General features: G+C 44.0%; 1 protein-coding gene across 2 annotated transcripts in view; it reads right to left on the bottom strand.

Annotated features, from left to right (window-relative positions):
- The window catches only part of LOC147900502 (uncharacterized), a 67,666-nt gene extending 55,600 nt beyond the window's left edge, over nt 1-12,066 (bottom strand). The window contains exons 1-4 of one of the 2 annotated variants that reach the window (XM_087376536.1): nt 11,875-12,066; nt 11,419-11,577; nt 11,180-11,276; nt 10,971-11,063 (exon numbers count right to left, since the gene is read on the bottom strand). In XM_087376536.1, the coding sequence (XP_087232662.1) occupies nt 10,971-11,063; nt 11,180-11,276; nt 11,419-11,435 (207 nt within the window). In that variant the 5' untranslated portion in view covers nt 11,436-11,577; nt 11,875-12,066. The remainder of the gene's footprint in view (nt 1-10,970; nt 11,064-11,179; nt 11,277-11,418; nt 11,578-11,874) is intronic. The other variant, XM_087376537.1, reaches the window with a different exon arrangement.
- Between the last annotated feature and the right edge of the window lie 1,516 nt (nt 12,067-13,582).

Here is a 13,582-nt window from a genome sequence, read left to right as displayed (position 1 = left end):
TAAGTTTTACCAAAGAAGCGGAGGTACGAAGACAACTAGAAGAATACCTCAAGCTGGGACAAATTCAACCCAGTTTCTCACCTTTTGCTTCGCTAGTGATATTTTAAAAAAAAGAAAGATAATACTTTTCGCCTCTATATAGATTACAGAGCATTGAATAATATCACTATTAAGCACAGGTATCCGATGGCTTGGATCGATGATTTGCTAGATGCGTTACATTGGGCCGTAATTTCCAATAAGATAGATCTTAAATGTGGCTACCATCAGATCCGTATTAGAGCCGAGGATGTGCATAAAACCAAAAGCAAGTTTGGAGATTATGAGTTTTTGGTAATGCCGTTTGGACTTACCAATGCTCCAGCTACATTCATCATGCTTATGAACGATCTACTACGTCTGTATATCGGGAAGTTTGTAGTACATTTTATTAACGATATTCTTGCGTTCAGCAAAAGTATTGCTGAGCATCCAAACACTTGAGAATAGTGTTTAATACTTTGAGAAAAGCCAGTCTTTATGTAAATAAAAAGAAAATTGTACTCTGTATGGTAAGACTTGAATATTTAGAATTCATTATTACTCCCGAGGGAGTAGAAATGGATCCAAAGAAAGTGGCTGCAATACTGACTTGGCCTATCCCTCAGAGTTTAACCGCTTTGCGATCATTCTTGGGATTTGTCCAATTTTATCAAAGACATTAAAGGATATTCCAAAATAGTATCGCCATTGACTGATCTGACCTCAGATAGAGTACCTATTATATGGGGACAGAATCAACAGGAGAGTTTTAACACCATAAAACAAGCTGTGGTCTCAGGACCGGTGTTAAAAATAGTTGATCCCCGGAAACCGTTTTTCCTTGAAACCAATGCAAGTGGCATTGCAATAGGAGCAGTTCTCCTCCAAGAGGGAAGGCTAGTAGCCTTTGAAAGTAAGAAACTTTCTCCCTCTCAACGAAATTGGCCAACTCATGAATTAGAGTTATATGTTGTTATCCATGCTCTGAAAACATGGAGACATTATTTATATGGATCAGAGTTTTATGTTGATGTTGATCATGATACTCTGAAACATTTTTGTAAACAACCTGACTTGAGAGGCCGCCAAGCTAGGTGGGCAGAACTCATGCAAGAGTTTAACTTGACGATTCGGTACCAAAGAGGGAAGGATAATAAAGTTGCTCATGCGTTATCATGCATTATGCATAATATGAGTTTCACAGTATTAGAGAGTGCTCTAATTACCGAGATTAGAGAAACTTAAAAGGTGGACGAGTTCGTCCAAAGCCTTTGGCCTAAGGCTCATGTGTTCAAACCCGAGGAAAAGGGTGACCTGGCATCCAAAAAGGGCCAAACTTATGCATATACCATAAGAGATGGTATGCTAAAAAGAAATGGCAAGGTAGTAGTACCTAATCAGAATGATCTCAGGCAGAGAGTCATTCAACAATGCCACGATAGCCCATGTGCGGGACATCCAAGAGTCGAAAAAACATATGATCTCGTGAAGCGAGATTTCTTTTGGCTGAAAATGAAAAAACATATTCATGAATATGTGACACATTGTTTTTCGTGTCAGGTAAGTTAGGCAGAGCAGGTGAAGCCACCCTGACTTTTACAACCTTTGGAAATACCACTAGGTAGGTGGCATAGCATTTCCATGGACTTTATTATAGGTCTGCCTATGACACAAGGTGGATATGATTCTATCCTTGTGGTAGTTGATCGTCTTACCAAGATGGCTCACTTCATTCCAACTAGAGAGTCTGTTAGTACCCTGCAAGTGGCGGATTTGTTTATTAAACATATATTTCATTTGCATGGATTACCCAAGTGTCAGACAGAGATGTCAAATTTACCAGTCATTTTTGAATTGCAGTGTTTGAGACACTAAGGACTGAGTTGGAAATGAGTGGTGGGGATCATCCAGAAACGGATGGTCAGACGAAAAGAATCAACCAAATTTTAGAGGATATGCTTAGAGCATATGTGTCATTGAGGCAACATACATGGGACAAATGGTTGCCACTATTAGAATTTACCTACAATGATAGAAAACATTCCTCTATAGGGTTCAGTTCGTTTGAGCTGAACTATGGTTATAGACCAGCGAAGCCAACTACAGTTGGAGTACCTCAAAAAGTACCTAGTGCCGCGAACTTTGTGGTTCAGATGCAGGAGATGCTAGCACTTGCGAGAGCTAACATCCGCCAAGCTATGGATAGAGCTGAGGCATATGCGGATGAAAATAGATCCGTTAGAGAATTTAAGGAAGGAGAAAAAGTTTTTCTCAAAGTTCCTTTGCATTCAAAGTCTTTGACTGCCGGAGAATGTGCTAAGTTATCACCCCGATATTGTGGACCGTGGTTAATTCTAAAAAGAATAGGCAAGGTGGCCTATAAATTAGAATTACCACAGGGTTGTAAGGTGCACCCAGTGTTTCATGTCTCTCATTTAAAGAAATTTTTCCATATAGGTGACTCACTAATCGAGGGTGTTGTTTTGTTTCAGGAGATAGAGGATAATGCAGGATACAAACCAACAAGAATCCTGGACCGAGGAACAATGCAAGTACGCAATCGGAAGATACCCACGGTGTTGGTTGCATGGCATGGTTTACCTCTATCAGAAGCTACCTAGGAATCCGTATACCAGTTACAGAGAGTGTTCCCAGAGTTTATCATCGAGGACGCTGATGCCTGAAGAGGGAAGGAATGTTACGCTCAAGTTGAGGCAACATGACCTCGGAAGGGTCAGTCGACATTTTTCCTTTGCAAAGGATCAATGTTTGTATTATATTTATTTGGGCTTCATGTAAATGGTAAAAAGGGTTAATGTCAAGGTCCTTGATGAGGGTGACAAGGCACTGACTAGATGGGTCTAAGGCAATGGGTCTTAAATGCATTAAGTGGGAAATGTGCCTAGGAGCAAGTGAATAAATTGATATCCCAAGAGAGGGGTAGTAAATATGCATTTAAGAGGTACCCTAGAATATAGACATGTGCCATACTAGACCCATCTAGGGAATTGGGGCTTGGTGGAATATGTGAGCTGGAGCCTTCACGTAAGGTGGTTGTTTTGAGAGTTTGCTGTCACCGAGAATCGGCTGGGAGGAAAATTTGAGTACTTGCCCCGTGATTGATCGTTGACTAGGGAGGATTGAACAAGTGGTACGTTAGCTAACTTTGACACCACTACTCTGGATGCAAGGTCAAGTCTGGCAAAACTCCAAAAAATGAATTTCCTCCTAATGCTCTCCAACACGGGAGCAAACTGTTGCGCTGGAGAGATGCCCACACTAACCTGGCATCCTAAGTACTTGATTAAAACAAGCCTCTGAATTCAATTGAATCCTATGTCAATCCCCCACTCTGGAGTGTCTCATCACTAAGCCAAAAGCCATTGGATTTGTTCAATTAATATGGACCCCTGCTGCAATGCAAAACAAATCCAAGGCTGTCCTGAAAGAGGTGAGTGTATGCGGTGTGGCATCCCAAAAAACAGCCGTATCATCTGCCAACTCACTATCCAAAAGCTCATCCTCCTGCCTCAACGAAGGACTCAGCCCTATAATATCAGCTTGAGCTCTAAGGTAGTAGCTCATAGCTTCAGCCACAAATAAAAAGAGAGAGGGGGCTAAAGGGCATCCCTGACGGACCGATCTGGTAATCTGAAATCTGTCTCCCCTAACTCCACCAATGAGAACCTGGCTATGGGCTGATCTATAGAGAACTGCCACCCCTCTGATCCATGCATCCATGAATCCAAAGCGAGAGAGGGTACCCTTTAGAAAACCCCAGTCTACTCTTATCATAAGCTTTCTCAAAGTCCAAGAGTAGAATGACAAGCCTATGGCCATTATGTATGGCCCATTCAGAAGCCTCCCAAAATGAGAAAATATTATCATGTATGCTCTTGCCATGCATAAAACCTGTCTGCGTGTCAGACATAGACTGATTGCTTTTGCTAGGATTTTGTACAAAGTGATTGGTCTCCACTACGACACTGAATTCGGAATAAGATGAATGAGGCCCTGAATAAGTGAGTCTGGCATCTCACCCAAGTCCCAAATGCCCTGCAAGGCTGAGGTAATGTGATCCCCAATCTAATCCCAAAATGAAATAAAGAAAGAGGGTGTAAGCCCATCTAAACCAAGGCACTTGCCCTTGTGAAGGGAAGAGAGAGCAATCATGAACTCTATGTTGGTGAATGGTGCATCAAGTGAGACCATCATATCTCCAGTCAGCAACATAGGTAAGTGTTGCCAAATAACAACTCGAGCATCATCTCTGGCTTGAGTGTCAAGATCTACTATAAGAAGGGAGGCATAGAAATCTGTAGCTACCTGCAAGACGATATCTTGATGTGTCTGTAAAACCCCGTCTGAGTCAACAAGCTGTGAAACGCTCTCCATTAGTTATAGAGACTTAAATAAAATGACTGTGAAATATCCCTAGAGTGGATGTAATGTAATGTATTTTGTAACTCAACCCACGCTTAATCGACGCTAACCGTGGTTAAGTCTAATAATGGTTTGGCCATGAGGGACTGGCTAGAGGAAGTGCAAACTTCCTAGAAGTTCCTCGGGGCAAAGTCTAAGTGCACCACTAGGTCCCTTTCATCCTAGTGGTGCACTAGAGAGGGGTCTAAAAGTTGGGCCCAAGGACAACCAACTCCTTGGTCAAGTGGGTTAGAGATTTAATGAAGGGCCAAGTGTCATGCATGCAGGTGCACGCCCTTCTACCGCCTACCATCTCTCTCTCCCCTCACCCTCCAAGAGCATTGCAGGGCCTAGCTGAAGCTCTCCTAGCAAAATTGACTCTCTTTCTGGCTTGGGCTGTTGCTTTTTAATGCTCTGTACCCGCATTTGTTGTTGCTCCAACTCTTGCACTCACCTACAGCAGCCCAGCTACTGTGTGCTAGGTGTCCATACAGCTAGGAGCCTGGTCACGGGATAGGCGCAAGGACTGAGCTCGACCCACTGCCACGAACAGCGGGTATTTGGTTGTTGTCTTCCTTTTGATTGTTATTTCTCATTTTGAAGCTAGTTGCAGTGTTTTTCTTGTGCTTGGAGTCCTTTCTGGTCCCCACGGGCTTAAACGAGCACTCAGAAGCAAAGGGTGTGCCTAGGGAAAGGCCAGAGGGCCAGTGTGTTGCATGTGAAAGCCTTGAGGTTGCTTGGGTACAGTTTGCTAGTGGTTTGGATGATTGGATGCCTTTTAGTTGGGTCAAGGCCTAAGATTTCCTTGCCAGTTGGATTCTAGTGGTGCACGTGGATTAGATGCCAAGAAGACAAACATAGGATTTGCAGAGAGAAACAGTGCAGGGGTTAGCCCCTGGTGTAAAGCATTTCCATTCGGAAGCATTAAATAAATACCAAAAGAGGCGCCAAGGCATTTGGGGCCAATGGGCGTATTGTGTACTATTTTCACTAAGCAGGGGCATTCTAAGCAGGGGCATTCTAGCCTCCCCATTGTTGAGCTTTATTTCTAAGTATTGTTAAGTGACTGAAGTGACTAAAGCTTGCATTGTCGCTATTTATGAGGTCTATGATTGAGTAGACGAAGATTACTGCCCTTTAGTTTCTTGAAGGCCGGCTACAGTGGTTCCATTGCCGGGATAGTCACCATCTTCCTATAGAGGTGAGCCTGCTGGAAAGGTCACTTCCCCATCTATAAGCCCCCATATGAGGAGAGCATGGGGGGGTGGACCTGGGAACTGATGGAACGCCACATGGGCAGCACTATCGCTGCCATGGTGGCTGCGACAAATGAAGCTCATGGATGGAAAGTTGGCTATGGAGGTTCAGCCTGGATCTGGCTTGTCAGAGGCATGTTTGGAGCAGCACCAAAGGGCGAGGGTATCCCTCCTTGGAGGTGAGTTGTTTGGCAGGTCTGTGGGCAGGTGTACGACCTGCAGCAGGGCCGTGAAGATGGCACAACAGGGCGGGGCAGACCAGCAGATGGGGTCAGCCACATGGAGGAGCTGGTTGGGCTGGTTGAAGCCAGCCAACCAGGCCAGTCATAGGGTTGACCTAGGGGGCTGGGACCCTGCCTTGAAGTGTGGGCTAGGAAAAGACCAGGTCAAGGCTACGGAAGGTTGAGTTTGTTCGACTTTGCTGTGTGGTTTAGCAGCAGAGATGTCAATCTCAGAAGCCTCTTCAGCCCCTTCTCTCCCTTCCTACTCCAGATTTCTTTCTTTCACCATCCTGGACCTTGGAGAGTCTGGGAAACTGGATGAGACAAATTACCCAATCTGGAAGATGAAGATCCGGGGCCATTTAGTGGCTCGGAAGCTGTGGAAACTGACAACGGGAGTGGAAGCGAAGCCGAAGGCTATGGTGGACAACAAGGGGAAGATACTCATGTTGGAAAGGGTCACATCCCCATCTGTAAGCCCCCATATGAGGTGAGGAGAGCATGGGGGGGGTGGACCTGGGAGCTGAGAGGCGGCCACATGGACAGCACTATGGCTGCCATGGGGGCAGAGATCAGAAAAAGAAAGAAGAACCTGATAAATGAGGCTCATGGACAGAAAGTTGGCTATGGAGGTTCACTGGCTTGTCAAAGGCAAGTTTGGAGCAGCACCAAAGGACAAAGGTATCCTGGGGAATAGACGCGTTGGAGGTGATTTGTTTGGCAGGCCTGTGGGCAGGTGTACAACCAGCAGCAAGGCCAGCACATGGCGCATTAATGGCGGGGGGAACCAGCAGGAGTGTTGGCCACATGGGGGAGCTGGTTGGGCTGGTTGGAGCCAGCCAACCAGGCCAGTTATAGGGTTGACCTAGGGGCTGGGCCCCTGCCTTGGAGTATGGGCCGAAGGCCCTAGAAGAGAGCCCCACAGAAGCATTTATAGGCAGAGAACCTGAGCATGTAGTAGGAGTGCTAGCTCTGAGCACCTGACACTCCTCTGTTATTTGGCTTTCACTACTCTAGCATTTCGACACTTGATTCATTAGTTTTAGCACTTTAGCTTTTTAGCTTTCAGCAAGGGTCTTAGTGAACCCTTTGGTTCAGCCCTCAGTGGCTTGTATGAGTTACCTTTTTGGCATGTACTTTGTCTCATTAGCCCGCGAGGCCTCTCGCAGACGTTAATGCATCTTTCTTTCTTTCTTTTCTCCCTACAAATTTGCTTCCTACAGGATCAAGTGAGACACTTGAAGAAGCAACTGGCGGATGCCATAACTAGAATTCAAGTTTTGGAAGGACCTACTAAGAAGGAAGTCATTGACAAGCTTGTAAAGTCATGTAATGCTTCCCCCCCTACCCCCCAACTAGTCTCTACAGTCAAAAATCTAGTTCAAACAGAAGTGCAGACAGCCAAGCAAGAAGTGATTGTGAAGTTTGATGCAAAGGTCAACAAAGCTGAAATTCAGGAAGAGATTAAAGAACATGCAGCTAGAAAGGATAATGCTTTGAAAATCAGAATTGGGGGGCTTCCAGATGAATGGTATAAAGAAGAGGAATCATTCAGTGATAGTAGATACCTTTGCACACGTCAAAGCAGCCATGCCTACTATTGATTGGACAGCTGACGCAGATGACAATCCTGACAATCCTAATGATGGTGGTGAAGCTCGAGCAGTCCAGATCGGTAGGTGTAATGGTCATGCTATCATTACATTCAACTCACGAGACCTACGTATACAAGTACTATGACAATCTCATAGGCTGAAAGGGACTAAGATATGGATAGCCGAAGAACTCACAAGAGCTCAATTGAAGTATAAGGCAAAGGAATTAGCAAAGGTTCGGGCTGCAAGGAAGGACGGTAAATGGGCAGTCTATCGTGAAAGAGTAGCACTCATTAAAGAGTAAAGACTCTCAGTCTTAAACTGATGTATGGCCAGCTTTATCTACGTATGTTTTATCTAGATTATCACCTAGGTACTTTAAATCAAATGGAGCTGCCCTGTGCCCTCCCTGAGCTGATGTACTAGTTGGTTTTCATGTTGTCCCATAAACCTCTTGGTCTCCCGTGGACATTAATAGACTTTCTTTCTCTCTCTCTTCCTCCCTCTTTCCTCACCCCTTCCCAAATCAAATGGTCCCTCTCTCTCTCTCTCTCTCTCTCTCTCTCTCCCTCTCTCTCTCTCTCTCTCGTCCCAAATCAACTCGTCCCTCTAAGGGCAGTGCTCACAAGTACTTGTACTCGCTTGTTTATTAAAGCTAATGATTAATTCACAGGAGGGAAAGTCAGCCAAGAGGTTAGCTAGCATTTATTGAGGATGCAGGGGCAGATAATGTTATTCAGTTTGTTTCGATGGTGCAAAGTCCAACAAGGCAGTGGGGAAGATTCTTGAGGAGAAGAGCCCTCACCTTACCTTCATTCCTTGCATGGCACATGGGCTGAAAAATCTCTTGAAGGAAAGTTGGATTAGGTGGATCATCCCACTCAAACAATGTGGTAAGAGAGGAGCTATTCTTAGTGATGACACCATGTGCCACTGAGATAGATTTGCGGACCCACAAGTGACACGGTACATGAGAGATCAAGGAGTGGAGCACAAAGCTTGACTTTGTGGTGGAGGATGGAAGGCATTGCTGGGCCATAAGAGCTGAAAACCAGTCCAGTATATGAAGTGGACATCACGAATTTGTACTTCTAAGAAATAAAGAGAATTCTTTTTATTGACTCCAGTCAAAGAAAGTCGGCTTTGGTTAAATAGAATATCTTAGAATGACAGATTGAACAAGAAAATCAGACTATGGGAGATATACTGAATGGACATGTTCCAGAAACAGTTTGGTTGGGAAGAGTTTCTTCCATTACTAGAGTTTTCTTATAACAATGCTAAGGAATCTTCTACTAAGGAGAGTCACTCATATTAATGTACGAATATCAGCCTAGGGCCCAATGAGTAGTTGGCTTGCAGAAGGTTGGAGCTGCAGCTGATTGGTTGCAGAAGCAATAGGAAATGTTGCATGCAATTAGCAAGGGAAAACATAAAGAGTGCTCATGATAGCACGTTATTTTATGCCAATCAGAAGCACTCACCTTGAGTTCTCTCAAAAGGTTACTGGGTCTATTTGAGAATCCCCGAGGACTCTCAAGTAATGAAGATTGGTATGATCTATAAGAAATCTCTCCGCTATTGTCGTCCATACTTATCCTTAAAAAGAGTAATGATGCAGCGTGCAAGTTGCAACCATCTAATCATATTCCGTACACCCAATCTCTGAGGTCAACCGATTGAAAGAAGTATTGCGTACTAGAGATAGCTTACTTTCCGATAATCAACTAGTAACATTAGAAGATCTGATCAGGAGAATAGTCTCAAGAATGGTCTCAAAGCTACAGGTTAAGTAGAAGGATCTCTCCAAGGAGAAAAACACTTGGGAGAGTGGATTCTCTTTGATGCCAATTTCTAGAGCTATCTCACAAACCCTCTCTGAATAAAGGGGAATGTCCATGCTTGGCCATAACATGGCTAGTTATGGAGGTCAAGTGGCCTAGAGACACAAGTCCTAACCTTGGGAAGGTTAGGGCATACGGTACCTTTGGTACACTAAGGACAGTCTTAGTGTAAAGACAATTAGGACAATCCTAGGCTCTAAAAGTGAGAGCTTAGGTTCATTTGGGGCGTCTTGGGATTGAGGCTTCCCAAAAGCACCCAACTTAGAGAGTTGCCCTTTGAGACCGGTGACTCTACAATGACACCCAATGGGCGTGGGTGGGGCTGCATAGTGTGGGACACGTAGTCTTACTGAGGAGAGCATGTGCCCTGTGTTGCCTCACCACTAGCTCAGGGGTGATCCTCGCAAGAATCTACAGTTGGGTGGTGATGCACTAGCCACACGAGATAAGGGTTTCTTCTTCCTCCTGGTTGTTCTGCAGGTATTCTTACAATGAAAGATCCTGTTTGAGGTATGTTTCAATATGGGTGGAAGAAACAACTAGGTACACCACCCCTCATTTTTTTCAAGGAAAAGTAACGCCCATGTATACCATTCTAACAAGTCGCATACGATGCACTTCATGCACCCACCCCTAGTACAAAACCTTGTGCATGTGCACGCTCTGCTTTTTCGAAAAAAGGTTGACCAGGTTATATACAAACAAACAATGCAATAATTCCTCCTACAAGGCCCAGCCTTGCCCCTTGACATAACATCCTGACCATATGGGCATAAATCAATACAAGACAGCACAGATGAACTCCACATTAGTCCAAAAGTACGAGCTTTTCACAATATATCAGTATTTATCTATAAGACAGAACAGTTGCAAAGTTATTCTAGAAGACAAAAGGGTGGTAAATGAGAGCTCTATTATATCGGCATTCACTGGTGGATGGTGGCCATTTAAGTAGAATCATAGCCTCTAAATGTCAAGCTTTTCAAAATTCAAGTCAATTTGTCTGCAACGTGAGTGAAACGTCCCAAGCTTACTAGTTAGATTGTACAAACTTGGTTAACTTGTTCAGTTGGGGATAATCCAGTATGGGACGGGGATGCTCTAACTAGGGAGGGTGAAGTTGGACATACATCCGAGGTGACTTAGGGTATTCTTGGTCTATGGCTGGGAGGTGAGCTAGCCACCCAATTGTTTTGTTTTCTGACACAGGTATAAACTCTTAGACAGGTATCTACTAAGGGTGGTTGGTTTGTATCGGGAAATTACAATGAGACAATCTGGTCTCTCTCCCAAGTACATGCATACCCCAGGAACCATGACAGTTTGCACAGCAACCAAACTTACCCTAGCTTTTTCCCATGGCCATAACTAGTCTCAGACTTAATCAGAGTTATGCTTCCAAATGAAGCCAAACTTGTGTTTTGCAAATTTTAAGTTTTGTTCCGAGTAAGAAATACCTTTAGATACTCAAGTAAACTATTGCTGGTTAAATCTAAATCTAAACTTGCAAAAAGGACACGCTACAATCAAGGAAAACACCAACTTGCCATGAAGCTCTTGTCCGGCAAAACGTATTTGCAAGTACAAATTCGTTGCAAACTCTCATCTTACCTTGGAAACGGTTTGAGTTCGTCGATTCTCGCCTAAGTTTATCGAAGGATTTTGAGCTGCTTGTATCAAAGGAATCCTTGTAATCAAGTCATACTGGATGTGATAAAATTTGTTAGAATCACGCAATCAAGTTCTCACAGGAGTATTATGTGATCCAGGGGGAATAAAGAAAAAAGCACAAAAGCCTTCCCGTTTCTTGGCCAAATTACCTTTGTGGAGGTGACACCAAGAAATACGCCAATCAATAGTCCGATGGCAGCAGCAACTATAAGTCTCATCATCTCCGTTGGCTTCCTTGGTGCACCACTGTCGCAATGAAAATCCCAAAAAGTAACTGGAAAGTGAAGTTTGGGCCACCGAGAACGAGCGAATTGAACTTTCCTAACACCGATTGCCATGTCTACCGGAGTTACATTTCTGGTTACTACATCAATGCACAGCTGTAGACCTGCGAGTGGTGACCATCGAGGAGGCCGTCTTCACTCCCAGTCTTAGAGCTCAAAGCGTTCGTAATCGAGATTCTACAAGTTGTTACTTGTAATCATATACCAAAGGTCTGAGTGCCGGATGCGACTCAGGTTTGCAAATTGAACGACCTCTTCTTCTTCTTTTTTGGGCCGAATGCGTACGTATCCCATACGTCGTAGTTGCAAAAACCTTTGTCAGTAGATTTTGAAATTGAAAACTGGAGGATGGATTCAGTCCAATTAACAAAGTATGGCTCAAAACGAGCCAAAGGAAGGAAAAGTCTGGCAATTGCGTTAGGAACGCGTCTCTTGTGCACCTAAGTCAACAGAGTGACTTTGTGGAAAGCGCTGTGTGCTGAAGCCTCAAAAACAACTCATGGTTGTGCAGAGATGGTCGGAAGCTACGAATGATGAATGAAGGCTGGGAGGCTTCTTACACGATTCGATGCTCCGATCGACAGGCGGAAGTAGCAAGAGCGTCAATCAATCGGACCGATCGACGCAAACATCGACCAGAAACAGAAGAAATAGAATGCGATCGGACGAATGTGTTCCAAATTGAGGCCAAATTTCAAAGGTTTTGATCTCTCACATGCAAGCAGAGGGCCCAAGGACAATGCCTGAAACGTGGTCGGACTGTAAAAAGCAAATGGAGCTATATTATTATTCTCTAATAAAACATCCTACCATTTATGGACAAAAAACTACAGATCCCTAATCTTCCTTGTCTTAACCCTCCACCATTTTGGCCTGCTTTCATGTAATGGCTACACACCATAGCTGCCGAGAGATAGGTGACGATGTGGCCCAATCAAAGTTTTTAAAACCTCGTTAAACATGTTTTCGTTTCCTATGCTTAGGTGGCAGTTGACTCGTGCTCATGATAAATAATTTCTTGGGTGGCCCCAGTTAAACTTGGGCATCCACTTAATCAACCACTCAAATTCAAGTAGCGTTTCAATCTCTCCATTTAAAATTGTCAGCAATGCATTGCCTACTGGCTATTTTAAAAGATTCTTGCTTGGCACAGTGTAAACACCCTCCCCATTGAAGGCTGCCACCTCTTGCGCTTACAGTGGTGGGCCGTGTGTACCTTCTCTCTTGAGCATCTCCAAAGAGTGCCAAAGCTTTGCCAGTTGCACGAATCCATATCAGGATGACCTACTAGCATCCTTCTCATTTTCTCCTCGCAAATTATAATTGATGTTGAGATCCCTAAACTAGGAGTCACTATACTTTAAGAGCCTTTGTTGTCCTTCATGTGGTAGAAGTGTGGCCCTTACATAAGGGATAATAGGTTGGTTGATTTATAGAACTACCCCTACCCTTACCTACCTTTTGCCCACCCTTCCCCCACTCTATTCTATTACAAATTTGACCCACCCAACCTGTCCTAGCCTACCCTTCCCCAACTCAATCCTAAAGGATAAGTAGCATAAATGTAAACATGATAATATGTAGTAAGTGTTTAATTCTTGTTGGGTGAGAAAGAAAGAAAGAAAGTTTATTAACATCTTTGGAAGACCTATGAGATGAAAACTAGATACAATGAAAGCTAACGGGTGGGGCCATCAAAAATGGGCATCCACACCCAAGGTTGATATCTCAGGTGAGGAAATAAAATGGGCATCCACACCCAAGGCTAGTATCTGGGCATCGCACTGTTGCAACTTTACGTGAGAATACCCAAATACAAAGGATGAAAGGGAGGGAGGTCCTTGGCAACCAACCATTCCAGTGATGGGACTTGTGTATGCTGCCTATGGGAGGTCGGCTAGGGATAAACAAGTTGATCCTAAAAGGTAGTGGGATTGAATCTTGTGGGGGTTGGCACCGTTGAGGAAGGAAATCTGTAATTGAACGTAGTGGTGCTCAGCCTGGTCGATTTGTCTAGGCCACTCCCTCTTCCTCTACAATCTTTAGCTTATCGCCAGTGGTCTATCTCCCCAAGTCAAACACTAAAGAAGGTCCTCATGTGAGGGTTCACCTGAGTGTCAAGTTGTACCAGTGCTCACCAAAAAAAAAAAACTCAACAAATCACAAAACTTAAGGTTGTCGAATTTTTTAAGGGTTTTCTTTAAATTTTGTAGTTTTTTTTTTTGTTAGATCCATTGTATATAGTTTACTGGTTTATTGTGAAAATTG

The sequence above is a fragment of the Dipteris shenzhenensis genome, chromosome 7, assembly GCF_047967505.1.
Source record: "Dipteris shenzhenensis isolate YYH24624 ecotype China chromosome 7, Dip_SZ_1.0, whole genome shotgun sequence".
NCBI lineage: Eukaryota > Viridiplantae > Streptophyta > Polypodiopsida > Gleicheniales > Dipteridaceae > Dipteris > Dipteris shenzhenensis.
This window is presented reverse-complemented; position numbering and strand designations above follow the sequence as displayed.